The sequence below is a fragment of the Ursus arctos genome, unplaced genomic scaffold, assembly GCF_023065955.2.
Source record: "Ursus arctos isolate Adak ecotype North America unplaced genomic scaffold, UrsArc2.0 scaffold_22, whole genome shotgun sequence".
NCBI lineage: Eukaryota > Metazoa > Chordata > Mammalia > Carnivora > Ursidae > Ursus > Ursus arctos.
Genome location: NW_026622897.1, coordinates 55,006,774 through 55,018,962, shown reverse-complemented (window position 1 = coordinate 55,018,962; position 12,189 = coordinate 55,006,774). Strand labels below are relative to the sequence as shown.

The 12,189-nt window shown below is 43.8% G+C and overlaps 1 protein-coding gene and 1 pseudogene across 3 annotated transcripts in view; both read right to left on the bottom strand.

Moving 5' to 3' along the window:
- Positions 1 to 12,189, bottom strand: part of FCHSD2 (FCH and double SH3 domains 2) — a 266,732-nt gene that overhangs the window by 2,482 nt on the left and 252,061 nt on the right. For 2 of the 3 annotated variants that reach the window (XM_026518037.4, XM_026518038.4), the window contains exons 14-19: positions 9,696 to 9,830; positions 3,965 to 4,048; positions 3,667 to 3,844; positions 3,146 to 3,366; positions 2,058 to 2,187; positions 1,835 to 1,917 (exon numbers count right to left, since the gene is read on the bottom strand). In XM_026518037.4, the coding sequence (XP_026373822.1) occupies positions 1,835 to 1,917; positions 2,058 to 2,187; positions 3,146 to 3,366; positions 3,667 to 3,844; positions 3,965 to 4,048; positions 9,696 to 9,830 (831 nt within the window). The remainder of the gene's footprint in view (positions 1 to 1,834; positions 1,918 to 2,057; positions 2,188 to 3,145; positions 3,367 to 3,666; positions 3,845 to 3,964; positions 4,049 to 9,695; positions 9,831 to 12,189) is intronic. The other variant, XM_057317025.1, reaches the window with a different exon arrangement.
- LOC113269282 (40S ribosomal protein S15a-like) lies at positions 9,837 to 10,732 on the bottom strand (annotated as a pseudogene).

The following is a 12,189-nucleotide window of genomic DNA, read 5'->3' as shown; positions in this document are numbered from 1 at the left end:
GAGAACTGAAAACCTTTCCACCTGTCTTGGAAGGAGAGCTGCAAGAGGTAGACTAGAGAGGTGGCCTGGGGTGAAGTCATGAAGGGCCTCATAAAGCTGTGTTAAGAAATCTGAGCCTTACTCCGTAGGCAAAGAGGAGTCTGTGGAGCAGTAGCAGACTCGGATAGCAGCCTGGAGAAAAGGGCGGGGGTGGGCAAGAGTATAGGTAAGAAGACAATTTAGGAAGCTCCTGTAGTCAAGTGAGAGTTGATGTTAGCCTGACCTAGGCACTGGTGGGGGGGGAGGAGAGAAAAAGAGAGTTTGACAGCTGTCTCTAAGGTCAGTCTGGCAGGATTTGGTGACGACTCTGTGGGAGGCAGGGCCAGGGAGCTATCAAGAGTGATGCCAGAGCAGTGGGAGAATGGAGGTTCCACTCACCAAGCCAGGCGAGGTCTGGGAGGGAGGATAATTAACTCGTTGTTGCTGAGTTTGGGGCTCTGGTATATATACACTGAGATGTCCCCAAGGCTGAAACTCAGGGAAGAGACTGGATTGGCAGTTTTAAGTCTGGCAGCTGTCAGTAAGTAAATGGTTATCAAAGCTGTGGGAGCTGATGGAGACTGCACAGGGAGAGTGAGTTCAAGGACATCGGGAGAAGCAGCCCATGGACAGACCCTGAGAAGCATCAGCAGAGAAGGCCGTACAGGTCAATGAAAAAGAAAGGGCCGGAGAGCAGAAAGCAAACCAGGAAAGGACTGTGGCACAAACTGGCCCGCTTCTCCCCATTCCCACTCATACCCAGCAGTCTATGCTGCCATCCCCTCTTGCTTGGACCACTGCTCCAGCCAAATGGCTCCCCATGTCCATTCTACCACCTTCCATTCATTCGTACTTAGCTGCCAAAGCAATGTTTCAAAAATGCAAAACCAGTTACGTCACTGTCCTGCTTACAACTTTGCAACGGCTTCCTATTACATTTAGGATAAAGCACCAAAGTCTTTAACAAGGCACTCAATCCATGTCTGAATGGACGAAGCCCGCAGAAGTGAGTGGTTCTAGGAATGGTGTCAAATGCTGATAAGCAGTTCAAGGAAAATAAAGGCACTGGATGAGCGTGGGAAAATTATGACCCTGGAGCTGTTTCACAGTGAGGCAGGGGAAGGAGTCGATGGCACGGAGTGAAGGGTGAGCAGAGGTGATCATTTGTAAGAGTAGATTCTCCTTGAGAATAGAAGCTCTTAAACCACAAAAAGGCATGAAGTGATCTCATTTCATTTCTGTTCTTCAAAAGAGGCCAAATATAAGCCCGGAAAATAGGTTCTCAATAAATGCTTGCTGGAAAAAAAAAGTGCTTCTGTTTCATAATTAGACCACTTTAATGCTCACAGAGCTTGCTATAATTTAAATACACTTTTATAGCTATCTCACCACTGCCAGTGTAGACTAGACCTTCCAAGATGTGTTGATTTTTACAGCCTTCATTTTTTAAAAAGATTTATTTATTTGAGAGAGAGAGAGAGAGAGAGAGAGAGAAAGAGCACAAGTGGGGGGAGGGGCAGGAAGAGACTCCTCAAGCAGACTCCCCACTGAGCGGCACGTCCAAGGACATGGGGCTCGATCCATGAACCATGAGATCATGACCTGAGCTGAAATGGAGAGTTGGAAGCTTAACCTACTGACACACCCAGGCACCCCTATAGCCTTCATTTTTCAGAGCTCTTCTTCACCGTCCCTAACCCACCTGACCCTTGCATGGGGGAATCAGCAGAACACAGGGGCCATGGGGAGACATTAGTTTTTAACTTTCAACTCGAAGAACTGCGCATTCTTTAACCCTGCCAGATAAGAGACTTACGGGTCGCAGTTTGCCATATGAGGTCTCAGGAGTATGCCTTGGCGCCTGCGAGAATCCCGGCGATTCGGCAAGGAAGCTGTTGTCTAGGGGAGGGAACCAAGCAGCTCATTTTATTTCTGTGGTTCAGCAATTAAAATGCTAATGCAGATCTGTTTGCCCTTCAGCTGAACACGCGGACTTCTGAATGAAAAAGAATTTAGATCCAGGCCCGGAGAACCCTTACCATTTGCTGAGGGAGAGCGTGGGAAGTACTGGGAGCTCCTCTTATCTGGGCTGGGGTAAGGGCTGCTGGGAGGCTGGTCATAGAGCGGCAGTGGAGGCAGGGAGCCCGGCGGCTTGGGGGAAGGAGAGATCTGCCACAAAGGAAAGAGAGGTTCCAAGGTGCTCATCTCAGGAAGGAGAGGCGAGCCGGCTTCTCTAAGTCAGACCTATCACTTTTCTCTACAGCTCGGATAGGACTATTCACAAATTTTGTCAGCCCCATTAGAAGCACGTGAGCTTAGAGTAACAACCCCAAACCCGATTTTGTGGTGCATTTAACTTTTTCCTCTCAGAGATCTCATTACACTACTGATCATAGTTTATCATAAACAGTCATCAAGTCAAACCATTCTCTAGAGTTCTACTGAAAACATACCAAATCGGTCAATTCAGTAAATCCAGTGAAGAACCAAAAAAAAGGGGACAAGTTCCATTTTTTTGTTAAGATAAAGTAACTGGCTATTTCTGACTTTCCCAGGTTTTGTCAATGTCAGACTGAGCGGTCACAGTGTCACATCAACAAGGTACAGAGCCATGTTCCTTCTGGTCCTGGATCTGCCGGGCCTGCTAGGACAGGTCTGATTCAGGGGTTGCCTGCAAAAGTCAAGTTTTGCTACGAGGAGCTGAGCCTCGAGCCACATCAGTGCAACGGGGCTCGGGCGGCTCATCAGGTTTCCGGAAAGGACTGGCCGCAGGCTCTGACACTGACGGACAGAAAGAGCAGTGTCTTCGCTACCTACGCTGACCGCGGAGACAATCCATTCCCTCTCTGGTTTCTCTCTACCCAACCATTCTTTTGTATGTCATATACAATTTATCCTTTTGGTGAACTGATTCAGAGCACAGAAAGTGCGCAAACGGAGGTATAATACGGCCATTACCCAAGAGCCGGGTTGGTGAGTCCCCACTTTTCCAAACTCAGTTTTGAAGAAACCTGGCAACAGAGGCCTGGCGTGGGAAGGCGGGGCTGAGACTGCAGCCCACGTATGCATGGGTCCACCACCCCTTGGGGGTTATTTTCTTTAGACAGCTTTCTCCCCTCTCACGTACCTGCATGTCTCTCATCCGAGGAGTGTCCCCGTTTTCTGAGGCTGAAAGTTCTTCCACTAGCACCGATGGGAAAACTCCAATCCGCCCGCTGAATTCCCCTTCCCAGAAGCCATCGTCGTCCTGGTTTTCTTTGTTCAAGATTCGGATGATTGCTCCCTCAGGAAAGGATAATTCATCATCTGTCTGGCCCTCATAGTCATAAAGTGCTTTCACGAAACAGACTAGGTAGCAAAAGGGAGAAAAATGCGTAAGGACACGGATAGCCAGGTTACTTTCGCCACCACCCCTGTGCTCACGTGACAACCAAAAGGCCATCATACAGAGTAAGAGTACAGCTGTCGTTCTTTTACTCACTGAAGATCTACTTCAGGGTTCTACTGTACAGGATAAATGTGACCAAGTAACAGAAAACATAGAACAGGAATAAAGTTTTGCTTTTTAACCCACTGAAGGCTGACTCCAGGGCAATACTGCTTAGGCCAAATGTGACCAAATAAAGAGTGCCTTGTTTCGGTCTTTACCACTGGCATCTCCGTTGAGGCTGCCTGAAACGAGCTCGGCCTCCGTGGAATTGCTGGATGTGTGTGACCGACTGTCCAAAGCAGCCAAGGACTGCAGCATGCTCAGTAGACTGTTCGAGGTGGGAAACTGTAGGTACTTTTCTGGCACATAACCCACTTGGCCAACTTTATTTCGAGCCTGAGTAAAAGACATGTGACAAAATAGGTTTGCACACACAATCTGGACAGGGCAAAACAAGAACCAAAAGAAACTCCTAAAAATGTCACAAGAAGGGGCGATATGAGCAAAGGAATATACCTTTACCCAGTCTTCCATATCTCCATCTTCAATCACTTCTAACACCTCATGCTCCTCAATGGTCAACTCATCTGGTTGAGAAGCCTGCAATGTAGGATGGTCATGGACAAAATTAAAAAGGTTAGATAAAGAGCAGATGTGTGCTGATCATAACAAAAACTGGGGATCAAAATACTGAAATGATTTTGAAAAACACTGAACATAAAAATTTAAGGGTTGTAAAACTATTGTAATGAGGTGAAGTTTTGCTTTAAAAAAGGAAACAAAATAAAGCACAACAAAACTGGAGAAACGGAATCCTCAAGAGGCCATCAGGTGCAGCGGACACAGCACTCTGCTGGAAGCAGGGCACCAGGGCTCCAGCTCCCACCTCTATCGGTCACGTTACTCAACTTCTTGATGCCTCCATTTCTTCAAAATGACAATCCTGCCATTCTGGGGAGGATGGGGGAGTCAATGTGGGATGAGTGAGCCAAGGCCCATGATGACTTCGGAAGCACAGGCAGGGGAGCGAGCGCTGATTCGGAACTCGGAGCAGGGTACCATGGAGGTGCATACTGTGAAGATGCAAACAATTATGTACATGGACTGGATGACAGCTCGAGCAGTGCCTACGACTGATCTGGAGTCACTGTATGCGATGGCCGAGAGAAGAGAGCTGGGAAGGAAATGACTGAGCTCGGTCACGGTTTGGATTTATTATGCTCTAACTTAACTGCGGAGACTGGGCTGATCTGCTTACATGCTTCTCTACAAGCTGCTAATTGTGATGGTTTTATTATCTCGGACAGCAGGAATCCACCAGCACCGGCCACCGAGATACTGCTCCCGAGACTGCAGAAGCTGACAGCAGACTCCCAGGGGCCCTGCAGAGGGGCTGGAGAGAAACTGTGTGGCTGTATTTCCTAAAGAGACTTGCTGCCACATGTAACAGGGAGAGCCTGCTGGCATCTTCTGGCTCTCTGGTGAACAGTCTTACAAGCGTTCCCCAAGTCCCAAGATTAGTTACAACTGTATAACCAAACTATAAGAACTATAAGACCATATAGTTTTTCAAATCTCACAATCTTCAAATGTAAAACATCTCCAAGTTACACAAGCAAAAATAAGACAAGAAAACGGGTCACTTTATTAAGACTCATTTCTCATTCACGTGCATTATAATATTCCATCAAACTCAGATTCTGGATGTTGCCACAGCTGCTTGAGATATTCAAATAGCACGGAAAACGGCTGACCAGTCACAGAAATACTCCAGGACCAGAATTTTAAGTAAATTACCTGATTTCAAAATCGAGGAAAAAAATCTCATTGATTCACAACAGATTTTCCAATGGAATTTCTTTGCTAATTTAAAACCGCACTGTGCTTTGACTATACCAGCAAAAGGCAACAATATAACAAAGACATCTTCCCTAACTCCATGGCAAGACTTTAAAAAGTTATCAATAGAACTGGGCATCAATGTGTGTGAGAACAAAGCAGGAAGGATAAGAACACTTTAAAATATACTGCTGCCCTTGTAAAGAAGTCACGGAGGTCCATACACGCTGTTCAGTGCTATTATATAATATCGGCTGATACTAGGTTGATCAGACCATCCCCAAACAGTGACCAGTTCTTCCACTGACAAGGTCAAGTCCTCTGCATGGATCTCAAGACTCTATCGAATCCCGTCACTGTGGTCTCTCCGTGCTTTGGCCCCACACCCTATTCCCTATTCTCTGGAACACATCATGTTACTCCTTGTCTCTACGCTTTTACCAGGCTGTTCCTTCTTTTCAGCTGCCCCGCTCCCTCTTTCCCATCTGGTGACTAGATTTAGAGGACTGTGGGTTCAAGTGACCATAAGACATCTCTGAGCCTCAGTTTTCTTTTTTATTCCTATTAGAATGTAAGCTCCATGAAAACAGAGATTTTTGTCTGTATTCATCAATGCCATAACCCTAAGCCTAGAAAAGAGCACAGGATATTACATGGAAGGTACTCAATTAATATTTGTTGAATTAATGGGTTGGTTGATAATATCTTCCATACTGGGTCACTGAAGAGATTAGAATAACATAAATATGGTACCAGGCATATCATATTCCACAGAGGGTAGTTAAGACGATTACTCAAGATTTGAGACCCAGCTATCATGTTTTTCCAGACCACCCACAGTGAGCCGGTGGCTTCTTCCTCCTTTTGTTGTAAGGCCCGCGCGTTTCTCTAACTACCACGAATACCGAATTACCGCCGCACTCTGCTTAGTTGTTTGCCCCATAGGTTCCCACTAGAATGACTTACTTAATGCAGGGAATGTAATTCTTCTCATTTGTCCCAACTACAGAGAGCAAGTGGTCCGGAAATGCTTATTAAATAAACACATGCTCTCACACTGCCTCCTGAAGTCCGAATACCCAGTGACAACCACAACTCTAGAAGCAGCCATGTCCTCCATTCCCACCACTATCTCTCTAAGCTTCCCATTTTCTTTTAAAACAATGTGCTTTTTCCTGATTAAAATAATACACATTTGTTGTAGAAAAGCTGGAAATATGTGTAACTGAAATCTGAAGGTACACGTAATCTGGCATCTTACACTTCCGGCATCACAGATCATTTCTTCTTACATAGAAAACCTCTCATTAATGTAATTTTCAATTATCTTCATAATATTTTATGTATATTACTATATTATATGAATGGTTAATCTATTTAACTATTCCCTTATCGGACAGCCAACTTTGTTGAGCTATTATAAAATAGTATTATGATGAAAGAATATTTTGTATCCAAAACCTTCTTCTATATTGCGGATCATTTCCTTAAGATATATTCTAGTAGGGTCAAGGGTTATGAACATTTTTAAGGCTTCTGATTTTAATCCTTAAATAAAACTTTTCTTTGTTCTCACCAGATTAATCCAGGCCTCCTTTCCAGGTCTGGACTATAGGAACCACCATTAGGCTTATAGTTCACTTCTCTCTAACCTATCATGTATCTATACCATGACCAAGGTTACCCTCTTAAAAACCCAGTCAGGTTTTAGGACATCCATAGGTTCCTACCAGCCAGGATAAAAACTATACTTCAGCTGGTCTCCAAGGCCCTTTACTATCTACAGTAAACATCTTTATTTCCAGCTGCTCTAATCCCCACACTTGATGCTCACCCACTACTGAATGAAACATTTCCCGAACACCCCATATTCTCAGCAAACTGTGTCTCTGTATCTGCTGTTCTTTCTGCTTAGAAGTCTCTTTCCCTTCTCACTGTATTTAGTAAGATCTTTTTTTTTTTTTTAAGATTTTATTTATTTATTTGACAGAGAGAGACACAGCGAGAGAGGGAACACAAGCAAGGGGAGTGTGAGAGGGAGACGCAGGCTTCCCGCCGAGCAGGGAGCCCAATGCGGGGCTTGATCCCAGGACCCTGGGATCATGACCTGAGCCGAAGGCAGACGCTTAACGGCTGAGCCACCCAGGGGCCCCTGTATTTAGTAAGATCTTATTCATGACCTAATTTAAGTGCCACCTCATCTATGAAATTTTTCCTATCACAGGAAGAATTAGCAGTTTTAACCTCTACTATAAATATTTTTATACATATTCTATTTTCCAGCTTAACATTTACCCCCCCCCATACTATACATTCTGGGGGCAGGCAGGAATTGTGTCACATTAATTCTTGCACCCCTGAAACTCATCACATATTGGGCACTAAATGTTTGTTCAGTGATTAACTAGTTAAATAGATTTTTACAGTCTGCTTTATCATAGAGACGTGCCTGGCATATGCCAAAAGAGGGACTGTTGGATGGATGTGAGCTATTTATAATCACTCAGACTCTTGGGATCCTCTCCATTTAAGGACCTTCAATTTTAATTCTGGAACTTCAAAGTAAATATAATATTAAGAGGTGAGATGGGAAAACATTCCCAACCCTAGTTTTATACTACTCTGTAACACCTTTCCAACTCTCTCAGAAGATGCCCTGAAATTTTCAAAATTGTTTGTATTTTACAGTAAACTTAGTTTACTTCAGAAAAAACCCCCAACCCTTTTAGAAAAGAGAAAGTATTCGTAATTTAAGTATATCACGAAAGGATGTTAAACTAACAAATGTGGGGATCACTGATGTTGAGGAGTATATACTGCGAAGTTCTGGCCATCCAGAGACGACGGGAGTGAGACCATCCCCATGTACGGGGTTGAAGATCCTCTCCAGACACTTCCTCAAGCTTCCTTGTCGTCCCTCAAGCACTGAGTGTCCATCAGCACAGGAGCAGGAGGGGGATTCATTCACTTACCCCTTCCTTATAGCATTCATTTATTCATGCACAATTATTTACTGAGGACTGCTGTGTGCCAGGTACCATTCTGCGTGCTGAAGACACACAGACAAGGTACCCAGATACAGACAAGGTTTCTGCTGTTACGGACCTTTAGTGGGGAGTCAAGACACAGAAATATGGAAACAATGAGATTAAGTTTGGCTGGTGATAAGTGCTATATAGTAAATAAAAGAGGGAAAAGGGCAATGGGAAGAGAGTAGTGAATGAGAAGCTGGCTTATACTTAGGTCATCGGAGGGGACCTGAGGAGGCACTGTTTGGGCCAAGCCTCAATCAAGAACAGTATGCAGCCAACCAAAACCTGGGGAAAGATAGTTCCAGGCAGAGAGAGCAGCAAGTGCGAAGGTGTCAAGTTAGGAAGGAGCATGGTGCCACAGTGGCTAATGCGTGGTCAGTGGGCTGGTTAGGGGAATGGTCTGACATGAAGCTAGGGAGACTGTCAGGGGCCAGACCAATCGGAACATTTCAGACCCTCGGGAAGAGTTTGTTTTTCTGTGTGTGATGGAAAGCTTCTTAAAGGTTTTTAGGCAAGGGAATAAAATAATCTCCTTTATGTGTTAAAGATAATTCTGGCTGCAGAGTGGACAACAGACTGTTGGGAGGGACGTAAGTATGGAGAAGGGATATCAATTATGTTTTTTTTTCTTTTACAGTAATTGAAGCAATGGTCTATACCAAGATGGTGAAAAGTGAATGGATTCAGGATATGTTTTGGAGGTAGAGTCGATAGGGCTGGTTGATGGACTGGCTGAGTGGAGGGAAACGTAATTTACTTTGTATGAGTAAAAAGTTTATGTGAAAGTAGAGCAGGGTGAGAGAGATGAAGAACGATTACACCAAATTAGGTTTTGAAATTCTGGCATCTATCTATCTAGGTCCCTGCTTACCGTGGAAACAAGAGGTGGTTATATTAAGATTAGGAAAGGTGAAGTTTAACAAAAGTGTTTTGTAAAGTAATTTAGTATCAGTTTGGAGGGTCGTCCTAATGGAAGGGTCTTGTGCCAAAGCAGGCAAGTGATAATAAGGGTAAGATTTCGATTTACTGAAAATTTACTAGATGCCAGGCACTGTGCTAAGTACTTTGCTATAAAAGTGTTATCTCACTTAATCTTCAAACTACCCTATGATATTATCCCCATAATACAGATAAGAAAACTGAGGCTCACAGAGACCAAGGGACTGGTGCGGTCATATAGCTTGTAAGTGGCAGAGACAGGATTTTATCCAGACAGTCTGATGTCAGAGCCTAGACTGTTCACCATTATATTGTCTCTAATGTTACCTGAACACCAATTTTATAGTAAGCACAGTATGAGAGGCTGGGTAGACAGTCACATGTGTCTGCAGAGTTGCCACAATCTAATATGAGCCATAGGTTAGAGAAATACACACCTTGTAGGAATAAACCACTTTGCAGGTGAGTGGATAATTTCTTAATGTGCCAGAAGGGCTGGAACTGCTGTCATCAAAAACATCCATATTGTCTTCAAACTCTTCTCCTTCTTCTCTTTCAGGATCTGCATTGAGCTAGGGAAAATTAGAAGCCATTGGCTAGCTTGCTTACTTCAAGACAGTGGCTGAAAGCAGGAAAAAACACTTAAAATCTGATTGTTTCAAACTGTAATTTACTTACTCAATTGCACATAGAAAAAAGTATCTATGCTCATTTGCATTTTTCCTGTTATGAAAAGACTAGGTTTCTTTTTTTAAGATTTTATTTTCATTATTTTTATTTTGAGAGAGTGAGCGAGAGCACGACTGTGTGCGCACGTGAGGGGGGAGGGCAGGGGGAGAGAGACAATCTTAAGCAGGCTTCACGACCAGCATAGAGCCTGACATGGGGCTCGATCTCGCAACCCTGAGATCATGACGTGAGCCGAAACCAAGAGTTGGATGCTTAACCGGCTGAGCCACCCAGGTGCCCCTAAGATTTTTTTTTTTTATTTCTTTTTCTATTGAGGCATTTTATTCGCATGTATGTATTACATCCCTAGAAAGAGAATCCCAGGATTTTCCCTCCTGTGTTTTCATCTTGCTTCTTCATGGTCCGTGATGCCAGCGGAGGTTGTCAGTACAATGAAACCAAACTAGTGGGACGGGAGCAGGTTATTCTGCCATTTTTCTAGATCTTTCAGTTACACATCAAATCTGAGGCTGATCACTCCACGCTTGTTTAACGAGCCTGTGAGGCTCATAACAATCTCACCAGCTCTGTGATCATCGGTGATCTGAAGTTTGCCCGTGTAACCACGCTTCAACACCACAGTGAGAAACCGGGCAATGACTTTGGAGCACGGTCTAATAAGAACCTGGCGTCTGCCTCCCTTTTCAGCATCGTTAATGCTCTTGAGAGCATCTGCCAGGACATCCATGCGTATCTTTATGGCAGCACAGAAAGATGGCGGAAAGCAGATTTTATTTTTGAGTAATCTCTACATGCAATGTGGGGCTCAAACTCACAACCCCGAGATCAAGAGTCCCATGCTCCACTGACCGAGCCAGCCAGGTGTCCCGAAAGGACCAGGTCTTAAAAACAAACAAAAAAACCCAAGAGTAAAATGTCTTTCAAATATATAAGAAACGTTTATCAGTGTCGTTTCTGTTTTCACTGTTAAATACTAATAAAGGCCTCTTACCATTTTAAACTGATCAGATGGGGAAACGTTAGAAAGATTTCTAAATGCTACCAAGGATTTGCAGAAACAGGCTTTCTTCTACTGTTGGTAGAAATGTAAATTGATACATCCTTAAAAAAAACACCGGCCTACTGAAATTAAAAACTAAACATACCACCGGATCTAGCGATTTCACTTTTGTGAATCCCTTATGGAGAAATAAAAGCATCAGGAGGTGAGACTATAGATCTTACTTGACTCATAATGGGGTTATGTCCAAATAAACCCATCATAAGTTGAAAAATATCCTGAGTTGAAAATGCATTCAATACACTTAACCTACTGAACATCATAGCTTAGCTCAGGCCGCCTTAAACGCGCTCCGAACACTTACGTTGGCCTACGGTTGGGCAACACCACCTAATACAAAAACTATTTTGTAAAAATAAAGTGCTGAATATCTCATGTAAATTACAGATGGTCCCCGACTTGCAATAGCTTGACTTACAGTTTTTCAATTTTGTGGTGGTGCGAAAGCAATACACATTTAGTAGAAACCATACTTTAAGTTGTGATCTTTTTCCCCAGGCTGGCAACATGGGGTACGGTACTCTCTTGTGACGCTGGGCCGCAGCAGCAAGCATGGCTCCCGGTCAGCCACAAGGCCATGAAGGTGAACAACGTACCCTCACAACCATTCTGTACCCATATGAGGATTCTGTTGTTCACTTTCAGTACAGTCTTCAATAATTTGGTATAAAAAATGTATTTACCTAGAGTACTGTTCATAATATTAAAGTACAAATAGTATTTATGTGAACATAACTATCTGACAAGGGTGAGGCGGAGTAAGAAAAACAAAGACTGGAGAACAGAGATGGCTGACTTGTGTTTTATGCACCTCCGTACTCTCTGATAAGCATGTCTTAGTTTCTAAACTAAAAATCCAACAAACAGGAAACAAAGCAGGCAAAGTTTCTTTGTCTCTAGGTACACATAAGCATTTATTTAGCTACTTTTTCCCATGTTCAGATATGCAAAGGCATGCATGTTTACAACATTAAAGATGGAAGGACTGGACAGTCGGAATTAGGCCTCACAACAGAACGAATAACCGAAATATCAAATCCCTCCAATAAGCCGAACACTGTGCTAGGCTCGTAGACAGGAAACGAAGGAGAGAGTTCGCTTTGCATGAGCTCATACTCTAGAGTGGAGAAACTGCCACCACTAAATGCTGAGTGCGCAGGGGGCCTGTGAATAGGAAGAGG